This window comes from Salvia splendens, chromosome 10 (assembly GCF_004379255.2).
Source record: "Salvia splendens isolate huo1 chromosome 10, SspV2, whole genome shotgun sequence".
Taxonomy (NCBI): Eukaryota; Viridiplantae; Streptophyta; class Magnoliopsida; order Lamiales; family Lamiaceae; genus Salvia; species Salvia splendens.
Window position 1 is genome coordinate 24,195,132 of NC_056041.1, and position 15,004 is coordinate 24,210,135.

General features: G+C 36.8%; 1 protein-coding gene across 2 annotated transcripts; it reads left to right on the forward strand.

The window, feature by feature from the left end:
- The first annotated feature begins 1,431 nt into the window (after nucleotides 1–1,431).
- Nucleotides 1,432–12,077, forward strand: LOC121752052 (diacylglycerol O-acyltransferase 1A-like). Of its 2 annotated transcripts, XM_042146935.1 has the most exons (16): nucleotides 1,434–1,888; nucleotides 2,229–2,309; nucleotides 2,517–2,590; nucleotides 2,681–2,756; nucleotides 3,526–3,593; nucleotides 4,628–4,751; nucleotides 4,967–5,065; nucleotides 5,441–5,542; nucleotides 5,633–5,769; nucleotides 8,262–8,343; nucleotides 8,468–8,488; nucleotides 8,988–9,050; nucleotides 9,919–9,966; nucleotides 10,058–10,120; nucleotides 10,988–11,041; nucleotides 11,609–12,077. In XM_042146935.1, exons 1-16 carry the CDS (start codon nucleotides 1,550–1,552, stop codon nucleotides 11,711–11,713), a joined length of 1,536 nt encoding a protein of 511 aa, XP_042002869.1. In that variant the 5' UTR covers nucleotides 1,434–1,549; the 3' UTR covers nucleotides 11,714–12,077. The 2 variants fall into 2 exon arrangements, 1 of the variants encoding a protein (XP_042002869.1); XR_006040236.1 differs by lacking the exons at nucleotides 10,988–11,041; nucleotides 11,609–12,077 and having other exon boundaries at nucleotides 1,432–1,888; nucleotides 8,468–8,565; nucleotides 10,058–10,073.
- The last annotated feature ends 2,927 nt before the right edge of the window (nucleotides 12,078–15,004 follow it).

Genomic DNA, 15,004 nt, shown 5'->3' on the forward strand with positions numbered 1-15,004 from the left:
TTGGTACGCAATATTTGAACAACGTGCAAAAATGTCCATAGTTAAACAGTATTTTTGCACCGTATATCAAATGAGTATAACGCTTGTATATTTACCTAAATAATTATAGTATGAATAAGTACTCTATGATACACATATTGCTTGATATAATCGAATAGCATAGTTATATAGAAAACAACCATGTGTTGTCTTGGATAGCAATTTAATATGCATAAGCTATGTTGTTCAAGTCGTTTTCGATATTATCCATAAGCGTTCCATGTGTTCCACACAATTGAGAAACTAACAAATATATCTAGTGTTTAGGTTTCACTATCAAATCTTTACATTGTCTTAGGTTGTCATATATACAAGCCTATAATGTGCTCATCAACTTGATCGTTTACATATGATACAATGATCGATTAGGGGAGTATTAGATTAGTTAAAGTTTTTACTCCATAGTAACAGATCCGCTCTAATAGGATGAACATTTGATTTTCGGTTTTTTTTTTTATCAAATCAAACCGAACCGAAAAATCGAACTATATAAATCGATCCGAAAAATCAAATTTTTATAAAGATATAAAAAAAATTCGAAAGAGAGGGGTGGAGAGAAAAAGTAACTAAGGTATTGTTAGTGGAGAATGAATCACATCTCATTAAAGAAAAAAGACTTCCAAAATTAGAAAGTGCATATTTTTATGGGATGTCATCTGCCAACAACACATTCAGTTTACCAACTAAGGTTAATGAGATTACATACTCTTATGTAAATCAAATAGATGAACAACCTATTATATTACGTCTATTTATTACTTGCAATATTACAAAACCAAGGCTAATTTGACTAATTCCGATTATGATTGATTATCGTGCATTTCCAATAAAACGATAATGGCAACTATTTTTGCACGCATCAATTTTATTTAACAAAATATTGGATCAAATTAGTACTTTGGAAGACATTATAGTATTCCATAAATAAATAAGATTAACATATGTAAAAATGGTGCCAAAATCAGCATCTTCCGGAGGTGCTACACTGCAACCTTTTCTATTTGCATTCAATTGGGTCTCGCGCCGTAAACACTAAGATACGTCACATTAGGATGGGAAAAAATATCGAAATACCGGCCTTATCGTACCGAAAAATACCAAATTTTTGGTATACCGTGATTTTCGGTAAGGTACGGTATGAATTTTTATATACCGAGGTATACCGCGGCATACCGAAATTCGGTATATACCTTAATTTAAGGTATATACCGTAACATATAAATATAATTACCGAAAATAAGGTATATCGAAGTTCGGTATACCGAAAATTTTGGTAAGATAAATATATAATTTTTTCGCATATCGAATTTACGGTAAGGTATACAGTACTATAGTTTCGGTAAGGTGTACCCCACCCCTACAAATAGTTACAAATCAAAGCATGGAATGGATGAACATCCCAACATATTAAAACCGCCTTATTTTTATTTCATCAAAATTAATTTAAATCTCTCCAACCGATTTCTTCTCTGAATTAGTACTTGTTTTTCGTTTCTCAATTTTCCGCGCGATGGCGATCTTAGACTCGCCGGAGATCCTCGCCCCGACGTCGTCAAGCGCCGACGATGGCGGCGCACACCACGCCACTCTTCGACGGAGACAGACTCCGCTCTCTCTTCCGCCCTCCGATTCCAGCTCTGCGGAGGCTGAGACCGCAATCGACGACCGACACGATGCTGATTTGAGCTACGGTAACGAGGATGAGGAGAACACAGCTAAGGAGAATGAAGAAGGTAGTAATGTCGACGGAACGGACGCCATCGCTGCCAAATTGACATTCAGAGCAGCTGCGCCTACGCACCGCAAAAATAAGGAGAGTCCTCTCAGCTCCGACGCTATATTTAAACAGGTAGCTTAAACTTCTTTGAGGTCATATGGCGTTGCGTTAACAGTTTTAGGTTTCCTTAACAGTTTTGAGGTAATTTCGAACGCACACGATATTAAATCGGTCTAATTATTATTGTTTGTCATTCTTGTGAAGGCTTATTTGACCCAACTCAGAAAATGAGGCCTAGTATATTCAGTTAAATTATTACATAAAGAATTATGGAGTGTGTGATTTTAAATTTGAACTTCCTTAACCACAAATGTTGGTTTAAAGAGAGATGTTTATCATTTTGGAATAATTGGATGTTGAATGGTAGGGGAACTACTTGGTTTTTAATAATCATTTATTTGTCCTCTTGCAGAGCCATGCTGGTCTATTCAACCTATGTATAGTGGTGCTTGTTGCTGTAAATAGCAGACTTATAATTGAGAATTTGATGAAGGTGCATCTTTCGCACAAGGCCAGTTCTTTGAGTTATTACATCGTTACATGTCTGCTAGCTAATGACTCTAGTTATAGTTGATGCATCTTCATAAAACTTTTACATTATATATTCACCCTAGTTTTTGTATGTAACTAAGTATGTACATGCCACTTCTTAATTGATTTCTTTTTTTTATCTCTATTGTCTAATACTGTCTTTGTTCAGTACGGTTTGCTAATCAAAGCAGGATTTTGGTTTAGTTCGACATCACTTAGTGATTGGCCATTGTTAATGTGTTGGTAACTACATTTTCAACCCTCTTATTAAAATTTGGGATGATTTATATATGAGATTATCTTAACGGTAGCTTTTTTACATTGTTTTTGCAGTCTTTGTCTACCAGTTTTTCCACTTGGTGCATTTCTTGTTGAGAAGTCGGTGAAACTAAAGTATATATATGAATGGGTAAGTAGATGTCAGTTCCTTCTTCGTTCTCCCATTTTATTGTTTGGGATTCTCTTGTAGATGAGTGTGTGTATACCTACTATCCTTTCAATACTAAGTAAGATGTTTGGAGATTCATCCCTGAATTCTCATTAAAATAAGTGAGTATTTGTTCATTTGCACACAAATGAAATGTAAATGGACACAATTTTCCGCCTGAATGTTGCATCTCCGTAGCAGTTCTTTGCTTTATTGTATATAATATAATACCATAAAAAGCTTACAGTTGAGTTACGGTAGTATTATTGCCATCTGTCAACCTGAGAAAGTTGTTTTGCTACAGTTGAAAGAGTTATGAATGTTTTTTAGTTGCTTTTTGCTGATAATGTGTGTTTTACTCTACATTTAATTAGCTCGGCTAACTCTTCTTGGGCTAAAGTTTCTCAAAGTTTACTATGGGTTAATGTGTGGTATCCATTGTAAAGGTTTCAAGGTGGAATAGTATGTATCGTTGAATTATGATATACTCCACTTAATATTTTTTAAAAACTTTTACGCTAGGCAGGCAGTACCTTACTTCTTGAATAATAGTAGATCATACTCCGTACTAATTCTGCATCTGTTGAAGTATGGACATTTATCCATAGTGTTTTTCACATTATTGTTAGTTGACCTTATGTGATAATTGTTACTTAGTATGATCTTAACTTGCATTATTGGCCATTGTGCTTAATGGTCCACGAAGATAATATTTCAGAATATAGTACTAGTTGAATTTATTATGTTGCAGGTTGCAGTTTTTCTACATGTAATAATTACAACAACAGCTATCTTGTTTCCAGTTGTTGTCATTCTTAGGTATGTCTTTTTTACTACAACAGAAGTTGAATATTCATCTAAAATGAGGGAATCACCAAATTAGCACCTTCAGATTGTTTTTCAAGGTTCATACGAAAGATTCTACAAACATATATTTATCTGCAATGTTTGAACTTGCTTTAGTTACTCATTGTTAACTCACCAATCTATTTGGTATGGTTTGATGATATTTGAAGGTGGAAGTTGTAATTATCATTGCTTATTTCAGACAGTAATGTGTTCTGATACGTGCAGAATTTTAAGTGTTTTTTCTTATCATCAGTATGCTGATCCTTTAACCTAGTTCAAGAATCATCTTGTTTAAATTTCTTCTTCGACGGTGGCCAAAAGACCCGGCTAATATGTATAAGAAAAATATTAAAATGTTCCCATCAATTTCCTCTTAGATTTGACTAGAGAGGAGAATATCATTGAAATTGGACATCTATGATGAACCTGTTCTGCAATTTACTCTTCAAACTGGTGAATAAACAAATTTATACTGTGACTGATGATTTATCAAAGTGAATTTGGATAGATGGGACTTTTAGTCCACTTTTAGGGAATTTAATTGCTCAGAAACCCATTAAGAAGATCCGAGTATTAGTTGAGAAGTGGAGGGTGCTCCTGACATTTTGACATGATACAGTAAATGCTAGTTTCTGACTTCATGTATTGCTAATTTACCATCATGACGTGACTTTTTAAGCTTTGTGGGTTGGTATTACAACCAATGGATGGAATGCTATACATGCTTCATCATACACCCTATACCTATTATGTGTATGTTAGAGTTTACTGTTTGCATAATCTTACGAACAGTATGAAGCTGGGATAGTGAATGTTTTAACAGACATTTCATTTCGTCAGTTTCTTTTGTTTGTTGATTGCAAGTAGAAGACACACAAATGGATAGAGTTCCTGCAGGATTGTTAGGGAGGGTCATTAAAACATTAGTTTTAAGCAATTCTGTAGGGAGAAAGGATCTCAGATGAACTGGTGTAAAGTACAATCCTGATTCAATTGCTGCACAGGTGTGATTCTGCTGTTCTATCAGGTGTTACATTGATGCTCTTTGCTTGCATTGTATGGTTGAAGCTGGTTTCATACGCGCATACAAATTATGATTTGAGAGTACTAGCAAAATCACTTGATAAGGTAATGAGAACGGATGTTTCTGTTATCTCTTGGTGTATGCTGTCACAAATATTCCTATTACTTATTCATACCTCGGGATTATAGTCCTCAAAAATGTTTACATCAGGATTGTACTAAACAAGCATAAATGCAGTAGTAACTTTTACTTGAATCCCTTCTTAAAGAGGGAGCCATGCTTGGATATTTTCTCATAGAAGTTTACTGTATGATGTCAGTGGGAAGCTGTATCCAGATACTGGAACCTCGACTACTCATATGATGTTAGCTTTAAGAGTCTGGTGTACTTCATGGTTGCTCCTACATTGTGTTACCAGGTATACTTGCTCTTGCAATTCATCAACAGAGACATCACACTCACTCTTCAATCATTTTTAGTTTAAAGCCTTGGTTTCCTGGATGGGGTGCTTTTTCAAGATCGCGTATTCAATCTTGGTAGTGCATATTCAGTCTCCATGATGAATAAATGTCATTTGGAATCATATTCTGCAGAGGGTACAATCATTGGTATCTGTATTGTCAAGTAGCTACATAGAAAGAAACACCATTCTCAGTTACCTAATAGTAAATTATTTTAATTTTGTGGACTGTACAATGCATAAGTCCTTAGCAGTACTATGGTCTGGAGAACCTCCATTGTAAGTGTTTATGCTTATGTAGACTGTAATTAAGTGAAGTTTTGTTGTTTGTAGCCAAGCTATCCTCAAACATCATGCATTCGAAAGGGTTGGGTTGTAAGGCAACTCATTAAGCTGATAATATTTACAGGATTCATGGGATTTATTATTGAGCAGGTAATTTCCTTTTTCTTCCTCTTCAAATTGAGATCATTCAACTTATATAACTGTGTGACATGGCTTTATATGGTTTGCTCTATGATGCAGTATATAAACCCGATTGTTCAAAATTCTCAACATCCCCTGAAAGGAAATCTTTTGTATGCCATTGAGAGAGTCTTGAAGCTTTCAGTTCCAAATTTATACGTGTGGCTATGCATGTTTTATTGTTTTTTCCACCTCTGGTATGTTCTTTGTTCCTAAAGTTTATTGAATATATTCACGTCAAATTACCATGATAGGTTAATCCACTTACTTTGGTTCAGGAAGTATTATAGTAGCATTTATATGGCTGTGTCTTTTCTGCTTGTGAACTCTGTTAATTTAGACATTGCTATTCTTTGAACTCTGTTAATTTAGACATTGCTATTCTTTACGTAATAACCATGACTGGCTGAAAGCTGAGTGGTTTCTGAATAACTCGTCATAATATGAATAACATGGTTTTCTAGAGCATGTATCTCCATGAAGTATTTGAAATGATGAATTTTTAAGCCACCAAGCCACCAAAAAGGACCACAAATTGTTCATACTCAATTAGAAAGCCCAGTCAACCTGTTCCATGAATCAATTTGGGGTGTTAATTAGTCATGGATAGATATCCATTCAACTTCTTTTCACCAGATTTTCCTAGGGCACTTTATATTTATTTGGATAAGCTGAAGAGTGGTTCTCTTTTGCGTGCCACTTTGTAGAGGTAGTTATTTCATGATACTGCATGGGAAGCGTTATGTAAGATGTTGTGTTGGTGCAGTATCTTCCATATTTTTCTAGCATAAAATGTTAAGCAAACAAAAGCTATTGAGTTTGATGCATTGTAGATAGTATATATACTCCAATAATATGCTTCATCAGATACTTGTTCAAACATTTTTTCAAATATATGGATTATGGCTTAGAAGTTAGACCAACAACATTGACATGACTTTGTGTTTCTCCTTCACCATTAAACGTTAGCATATTTGCTTTGCACGCTCAATTTTGTCTTCATCCACGGGACCAAGACTCAATAAAGTTAAGACTTGAGAGCATGGTTTCTTAGCATGATTATTTAAAAAAAAATCTTAACTCCCCTCTGTCCCAAGATAGTTGAGTCGTATTCCTTTTTGGTTGTCCCAAGGTAGTTGAGTCATTTCCCTTTTTAGCAAACACTTTATCTTCTCTCATACTTTACTCTCTCTTCATCTCTCTTACTTCATTCTCTCTCTTACTTTACTCTCTCCACTTTAACCTTTAAAATATCAATTTCTTTAATCTCGTGCCCAAAAGAAATGCCCCAACTACCTTGGGACGGAGGGAGTATAATGTAAGACACATTAAGAGGGTTCAAGAGATTTAAAATCAGTCCTCTTTTGACTAGTTGATTGTACTTCAAATTGATGCCATGTGACTTATAAATATTTGCTAAAGAAGATAATATGGGTGTCGAGTACAGTAGCCAAAGGCATCTTAGGTGCAAAGTGCCTGTAGCACAAGTAGTGTGGCGTGCCATTTAGAAGCAGGCCACAAATAAAGAAAACTTGGTAGAATTTGAAATATGTTTTGAAAAAGCAAGAATTTCATAAAATGAAGTCAATAGAATTCATAATATGAGATTTAAGGGGAACTTGCATATTAGATCATGAGTTATACCACAGTTTGCAATTTTGACACAACTTGGAAAAGTTGACAAACAATTAAATACTTGATCTATATATGTACATTTGCAATTAGAACTCAGACCCTTCTTTGGCCCTAGCCTCTAGGCATTTGCCTTATCAAGGTGGCGTGCCTAAGGCTTCAACCTCTGCTGAGGTGCGCCTTTCACAACTATACCCTGCAACTTTTTCATCTTGGTTTGAGGTAACAAAAGTAGACTTCATTTAGTACTCCTTACCAGTGCAGCAAAAATTCATCAGGAGATTAAGAAAGTTTGGTGATATTTATTCAATTGAGGTAACCTTAAGATGAATTTATGTTGTATCACCTCCTCATCCATTGATTTTGTTGTTAACAGTAAAATCGTTGAAACTTAACTGTAACATGCCGATAAAATATACTACGACCAGGAACACATCTTTTGTTGTCGAACTGCATATTTAAGAGAGTGAATATCTGTGTTAAGTTATAGATTTTTTAAAGTATCGCAATACTTTTGTCTTGACTCTTGGATGCAAATTAGATCTTAATTAGACATTCATGAACTACATGACCCTCTCTCTAAATCATTGAATCATGACAACCAAAATCACAACAGCTAAATAATAGCATGCATATAAGTATCTCATCAGAATTGCTAACAATTTGCAAGGCTATATGTATTGTTATATTAATTTAAGAGGTCTCACCACGATTTCTCTGTGTTTAGACTGGGTAAAAGTTAATATAGGTAGCACCGATACAGTTCATAGAATATTTCTCTCTCTAAGTTTTGTAGCCTCTATATGATGAAAAACTAGGTTTACCACTTAAACTTAGCTTGTCCTTGTAGCTGCATTGCTCTGATCATATACTTACATGCAGTGTTATGATATAGGCTAAATATACTTGCTGAACACTGATACAGTTCATAGAATATTTCTCTCTCTAAGTTTTGTAGCCTCTATATGATGAGAAACTAGGTTTACCACTTAAACTTAGCTTGTCCTTGTAGCTGCATTGCTCTGATCATATACTTACATGCAGTGTTATGATATAGGCTAAATATACTTGCTGAACTTTTATGCTTTGGGGACCGTGAGTTTTATAAGGATTGGTGGAATGCAAAGACAGTTGAGGAGGTAGAATACTACCCTTTTCTATTGTCTATATGCTTATTTTCTTTATTAGAACATATACATGACTGACAATTTTTTTGTATGTTCTTACTATGTATTGATTGGACAATGTTGCTGCTGTTGTCAGTATTGGAGAATGTGGAATATGGTGAGCTTTTTAGTTATTCAGAGCTGATTTATATTGTTGGGGAATATTGAACCCATTGACCGAATTCATCTTTAGAGGTTTGAGCAATTTGACATGTTGAACTAACTTTTGTGCTGAACATCACATCACAATGTGCATTCCTGAATGTTTGCACGTCAAACAACTATTTTCACATGGTTATGTTAGAATTTGGTGGTGGGAGGAGAAATATGAAAGCTGGAATGTGATGCATGGAATGAGCCATACGTTCTTATTTCCATTCAAAAATGTTTATTCACTGTGCATTTTTTGGGCTAGCTGGATTATCACTTATTGTTTCTCTGTTCTCAAAATTTCTAGTATTTACAAGTAGGCATTAGTTTATGTTTTGGGATTAATGCATTGGAGCATCATATGGTACATATATATCTGATTTCTGCTGCCATCTCTTAGTTCCACTGCTTTCTTGTAGTTACTATCTTCTGTTGTACACTTCTTTATTATCTTTTGTTCATCGCAGCCTGTTCATAAATGGATGGTTCGACATATATATAGCCCATGCTTACAAAATGGATTGCCAAAGGTATTCTCTTATAATTTGTTTGTTAGTTGAATCAACTTCCTATGAATGCTTGTACAGATTTATTGGCTATAGGCAGTTAGTTTCCCAGTGCTACCTTATTCTTCAACACCACATTATCCTTTTTCTATGCATGATCGTCCTCTTTTACGTGTTTATACATGTAAAACTTCCAGCTAATTTATTATGCTTTTCTAGTGTGCCTTAGTTAAACTCTAACTGACACTCAAGGGTCGTCAGCTTCAACTGCTATCTAATTGACATAGTGTTTATGTCTGTGAATACTTGATACTAGAATTTTGTTATAGGTTTGAACGACCTCTATCCATCGCTTTAACGCTGAAATATTTCATGTTAGTTGGGTCATTTCTTTTTTTTTATTAAAAAACTTTATTCTCTCTCCACTTTAACCTTTAACACCATTTTCTTAAATCTCATGGCCGAAAGAAACAACTCAACTAACTTGGGATGGGGGGAGTAATATTTAAGTGTTTTCGTCGCAATGATGAAAATGACAACTGTCATTCCAACAACTTGCTTATAATGAAGTTCGTTGCAGTTGTATAATTACCCAAGTACAATGTATATATTGAGTTAACTTGTGTATTTTCGAAATTCTATATGGTGAGTTAAATGTTTTTTACCCGGTGGGATTCTTTTATATATAAGGAACACAAAATAAATTAGATCTACACCATCAATTTTTTAATCTAATGGACTGCATTTGACCTTAGTTTTTATATAAGATTTGGTTTTGATATATATATAGATAGATCAAATCATCCTGCTGCAAGTAAACTATGTGAAGCACATCACCATTTACTTGTGTCTCCTTCGTTTATCTTTAAATGACCCTCAGTTTCTGATGCAGATGGTGGCAGTTTTGATTGCATTTCTTGTTTCTGCAATTTTCCATGAGGTATGATGACCTTAACATGGTTTATAAGATTTATGGAACATAGTAAATCTAGCAGTTAGATATATAACCGTGGATTATATGTGCCAAACAGTTGTGCATTGCTGTCCCTTGTCACATATTCAAGTTTTGGGCATTCTCTGGTATCATGCTCCAGGTATGAGATTTTATACTCTGTAAATCTCATTATCCTAGAAAACATGACGCCATTCTTTGAAGATATTTTGTGAGCTTTAGAAAAAACAACTTACTGATTTGAAGAGGCTTGCCTTTAGAGGCAAAATGTCCAATAGGGCAATGGACATGATTCTCTCTAATTGTTAAATCACTAACTTTCCCTGCATATAGTGGCTGCTGTGATTGTAATGTAGTAGCACAAAATCTAAAGAAACTCCGTAAAGGAAATATGACCGATCAAGCCGAAATTCAACTTGGATTATTTGTTTAAAATCAGATCCAGGAAAATGCTCAGCTAATAATTTTAATTTATAAAACTAATACTCACTCCGTCCCTGAAGAGTATGCACTATTTCCTTTTTCGTCCGTCCCCAAAGAGTATGAACATTCCAATTTTGGAAATCTCTTCTCTCTAATGAGGGGAGACCCATTCTCCACTAACAATACTTAAAAAATATTCTCTATCTATTTCTCTCTTACTTTACCAATAATACATTAAAACCTATGTCGAACCCAAAATTCATACTCTCTGGGGACAGAGGGAGTAGTATTTTATTTGATATAACCAAGAAATGCATGGAATCAACAGCTTTCAATGTCGACTGGCATTCTGCAAAATGAATCAACTTATATCTCGTGTTGAATTTTTAAATGAGAAAAGTATAAGGAGAAAGTAGATGAAAATTGATGGTTTCCATCATCATCCAAAAAACATGGCAGAATTGCTGCAATGATATTATTGCTTGTCAGTTGTCACCTTATGCTTTACATTTTAATTCTTATTAATGCTACAAATTACTTGAAAGATAATTCTAGTAATTCTGTCCTTTACTTTGCATTTGAACAGGTTCCTCTTGTAATCGTGACAAGTCACTTGCAAGATAAATTTAAAAACTCAATGGTTGGTTTCCTTTTTCTTATCACATTTACTACTTCTGCTCATTTATTCTCTTATCACTTTCACGGTGACTGATTTGACCTTATGAATTGCTCCCCCCCCCCCCCCCCCTCTCTAAAAAAAAGGAAAAAATCAAGGCATAAAATGTAGTCATTAGTAGCACAAATGCACAATAGACGATAACTTGGGAGTTTACTTTTGAGTGATTGGATGGATAGATAGAAAATAAAATAGTTTAATCTACCATTTACTTTGATTGATTAACTTAGTCATCATATCCTTAGCTTCCTGGTTTTGGTCTTGTATAAGGTTTATTTCCTGCACATAGTTAGGAAGACGTCTATTAGCACAGAGCGGTCTATTTAACATAAGTAGCGGCAGAAGGTTTACTTGATCTTGGATGAATAATCTAAAGGAGGGTGTACATGTGAAAAGATTTGTTTGTGTCAAATTATATGTTTTTCTGATCGCAAAATACTTCAATAATTCGTAAATAGCTACAAACATTTTTGCCGTGTATGCTTCCTTTTGCTTTGCTCTTGGTAAAAATCATATTCTGGTCTCCACTAGGTGGGCAATATGATGTTCTGGTTCTTCTTCTGCATCTTCGGTCAACCTATGTGCGTTCTACTGTACTACCATGACTTGATGAATCGAAAAGCTAGCGCAAGGTAGGGATAACCATCCTGAAAAGATGATCTTCATCTTCCAAGTAGGCTCACCCAAAAAATAAGAAAAGGAAATTCCGGATTCTGTGGTGATAGAGAACATGCTGCATCATCATATCTGTGTGAAACAGCTTGGAGTAGTATGTTATCTGCCATGGGAGGACGAGTTTATGATTTGTTGAAAGGGGGATAGGGGCCTAGTTTTCAAGGATATAGAGAATGGTCTTTAATTTGATCAAGCATCGTCATTTTCAGACTATGTGGAGATGGCTCCAATTTGTACATCTTTTCTTTCTGTGATATCAAACTTGTAAATTTCACGAAAATAGCTCGTGTTGTATGTGGACTGCAATTTGATTTCTAGACCTAAATGGCTAGCTTGATCAATTGCTAACTTTTTAAAGTTGCTATTAACTCATCAACGCAGTGCATTAAAAATGTCAACACAATGACATTTAAATATCAAACATAATGTCAACATAGTATATTGAAATATTAACAAAATTACGTGTTAATATTTTAATATCATCATGTGACATTTTTAATACACTAAGTTGATGAGTTAATAGAGTTAGCAACTTAAAAAAGTTAGCAAATATGACGTATCCCTAAATAGCTCGTGCTGTATGGCTAAATCGTATATTTAACGTATAATTCATGTGCGTGAAAATAGTTCATATTGGTCATTTCGGGATATTTTCCAAACTAGTGCACATTTCATTTCTATGGCCATTCTTTTGGTTTAATTTGCCCATGTTAGTATTTATATTTCGTTATCAAACGTTATTTTTATATTTTATTCACTTATGTTTAACAAAGTGGAGTCTTTTCTCCACTGAATCCTATTAGCCCAACCGAGCTAGTTTTGACAGTCTAGCAATGTGTGCTCAGGGCACCCGCAACGCGTGCCGCCGGCGTTCCGCATGCCGTTCCGCTGGAACGGTTTTGCCGCGGAACGCGTTGCGGCGCACCATTCCGCTCCCATTCCGTTCCCATTCCGTGCCGGGTGCCGACGACGCACCATTCCGCTCTAATTTTCTATTTCAATCTCCTTCACAAAATGTCCGGCGACGGGAATTACGGCGGTGGCGGCTCCGGTGGGTGGGATCTCAACGCGTTCGGCGATTGAGAGACCATGTACAACACACTTGGTGGTTCCGGGTCGTCGACGCCGGGCACCCAGGGGTCGGCGACGCCGGGTGGGTACCAACCACCCACTTTCGATGTGGATGCCTACGCTCGACCACCCGGCTCGCGGCTTTCTCAGGGTTTGTCCCAGATTTGGGAGGATATCCCCGTTGAACCCACCCAGGGAGGAAGCCGAGGCGGTGGAAGCTCTAGGGCTGTGTCTGAGGCACCCGAGGAGGAGGAGGAGGAACTGGAGGATCTGGGCCGGCATCCGTACAACAACGAAGAAACTAAGGCGGTGTACACCGCCTGGCTCACCGTCTCGTACGATCCCATCGTCGGGAACCAACAAGCCGCCAAGTGCTTATGGGAAAAGGTCCGTGATGTCTACCACCAGACTAAGCCGAAAGGGGCCCGGAAGCGCAAATATACAATGCTCCGTGCTCACTTGGGCCGAGTTGACGCACAGGTCAAAAAATTTTGCGGCATCTACTCGGCCGAAGCGGCGAACTACCAAAGCGGAGCTTCGGGCGCCGACATTCTGAGGGCGGCTTTGCGCGTCTTCTACCAGGACACCGGTCTACAGTTCAAATATGTTGATATTTGGCAGCTCGTCAAGGACGAGAAAAGGTGGGCCGGCGGTGTCCGCTCGAGCTCGGGCTCAACCTCAAAGCGCACGAAGCACACGGCGAGCGGCAACTACTCGTCTGGTGACACCGGTGGGGCCAGCGAGGGTGAACCGCAGGTGTTTGGGGGTACGGGGGATCCAACGCCCGACGAATACGGGGGATCCAGCCATGGGCGCCGTCGGCCGCAAGGGACGAATGCGGCGAAGGCGGCTAGAGCGAGGAAGGGCCGAGGCGAATCAAGCCAGTCGGCCTCGGGATCGGGCTCGCGGGGAGGCTCGGACACACTTATGGTGGCGTACATAACCGCCACAATGGCGGACACTTCCCGCTTCTCGTACGCCCAATTCACGGCCTGGTGGAACGGAATTGTGCATATGGCAGGACTACTTGGTCTTCCTCCTCCCCCTAAACCTCGACCGCCTCCGGAGGATGATTCGCCGGCAGAGTAGTTTTTTTATTTTCCCACGTTTAATTGTGTGTTTTTTATTTTGTGTTTTTTATTTTTTTAGGATTTTAATTGTGTGCTTTTTTTATTTTTTTTAAGTTTAAGTTGAATTTATTTTTAATGTTGTGTGTTTTTTAATAAAGTGTGTTTATTTAAATTGAATTGGGTTGGAAATAAAAAAAAATGAAATTGAATGAATAGTAATTTAAGGAACGGTTAAGGAACGGAGGGTTGCAGGTTCCGTTCCTTAGTTAAGGAATGGAGTAAAAAAGTACAGTGAGGCTCTCAAATAGTGGTTTAAGGAACGGTATAGGAACGGTATAGGAACAGCGTTGTGGATGGCCTCATAAATTATGATTTTTTGTGGCTATTGCAAACTCTAAAAGTTGTCCATGATATAATGAGTTTCAAGACACGTTTAACTTTGTACGATGTATCTTGTGTGCTAAAGTTTTTTTTTTTTCAAAAATAGTACTCCCTCCGTCCCGCACTACTCGCACGTTTCCTTTTCGGCACGGAGATTAAGGAATGAGTGTATAGCAAAGTCAAATATTACGGCTGTAGGTGAAAATATTTACTAAAAATGAAAAGAGTGCAAATAACTTGGGACGCCCAAAAAGGAAATAAGTGCAAGTAGTCCGGGACGGAGGGAGTATATTGTGTTACATTGGTTTTGGCCATGTGGGTCGTGACAAGTCTACCAAGTTGGTATTTGGCTAACACTTGGCTAGCAACGTGTACTCTTGTTTATACTCCCTCAGTCCGTCAATAAGAGTCTCATTTTTCCATTTTGGTTCATCTGCGAATATGAGTCTCGGTTCACGTTTACTATAAATGGTATATATGTTTCACATTTCACTAACTCATTCCGCTCACATTTTCATTTAAAACTAATATATAAGTTACCCTCTTATTCAACTAACTTTTTTAAGATTTCTTAAAACTTGTGCCGGAAAGAAATGAGACTCCAATTCACAGACAAATGGAGTATTGTATTATTGCAAACTCAAAATTCCCAATAGTAGTACTCCTATATGATTTCGCTCAATGTAATTAAGACGTCAATGCTTTCTGAAACTACGTAAAAAGAAAAGAT

Excerpts from the sequence above, each read along its gene's own strand:
- LOC121752052 (XM_042146935.1), top strand. The coding sequence starts at position 1,550 with ATGGCGATCTTAGACTCGCCGGAGATCCTCGCCCCGACGTCGTCAAGC. Across the intron at positions 1,889-2,228 it reads CCGACGCTATATTTAAACAG|AGCCATGCTGGTCTATTCAA; the intron begins GTAGCTTAAACT and ends GTCCTCTTGCAG. Across the intron at positions 8,489-8,987 it reads ATTGGAGAATGTGGAATATG|CCTGTTCATAAATGGATGGT; the intron begins GTGAGCTTTTTA and ends TGTTCATCGCAG.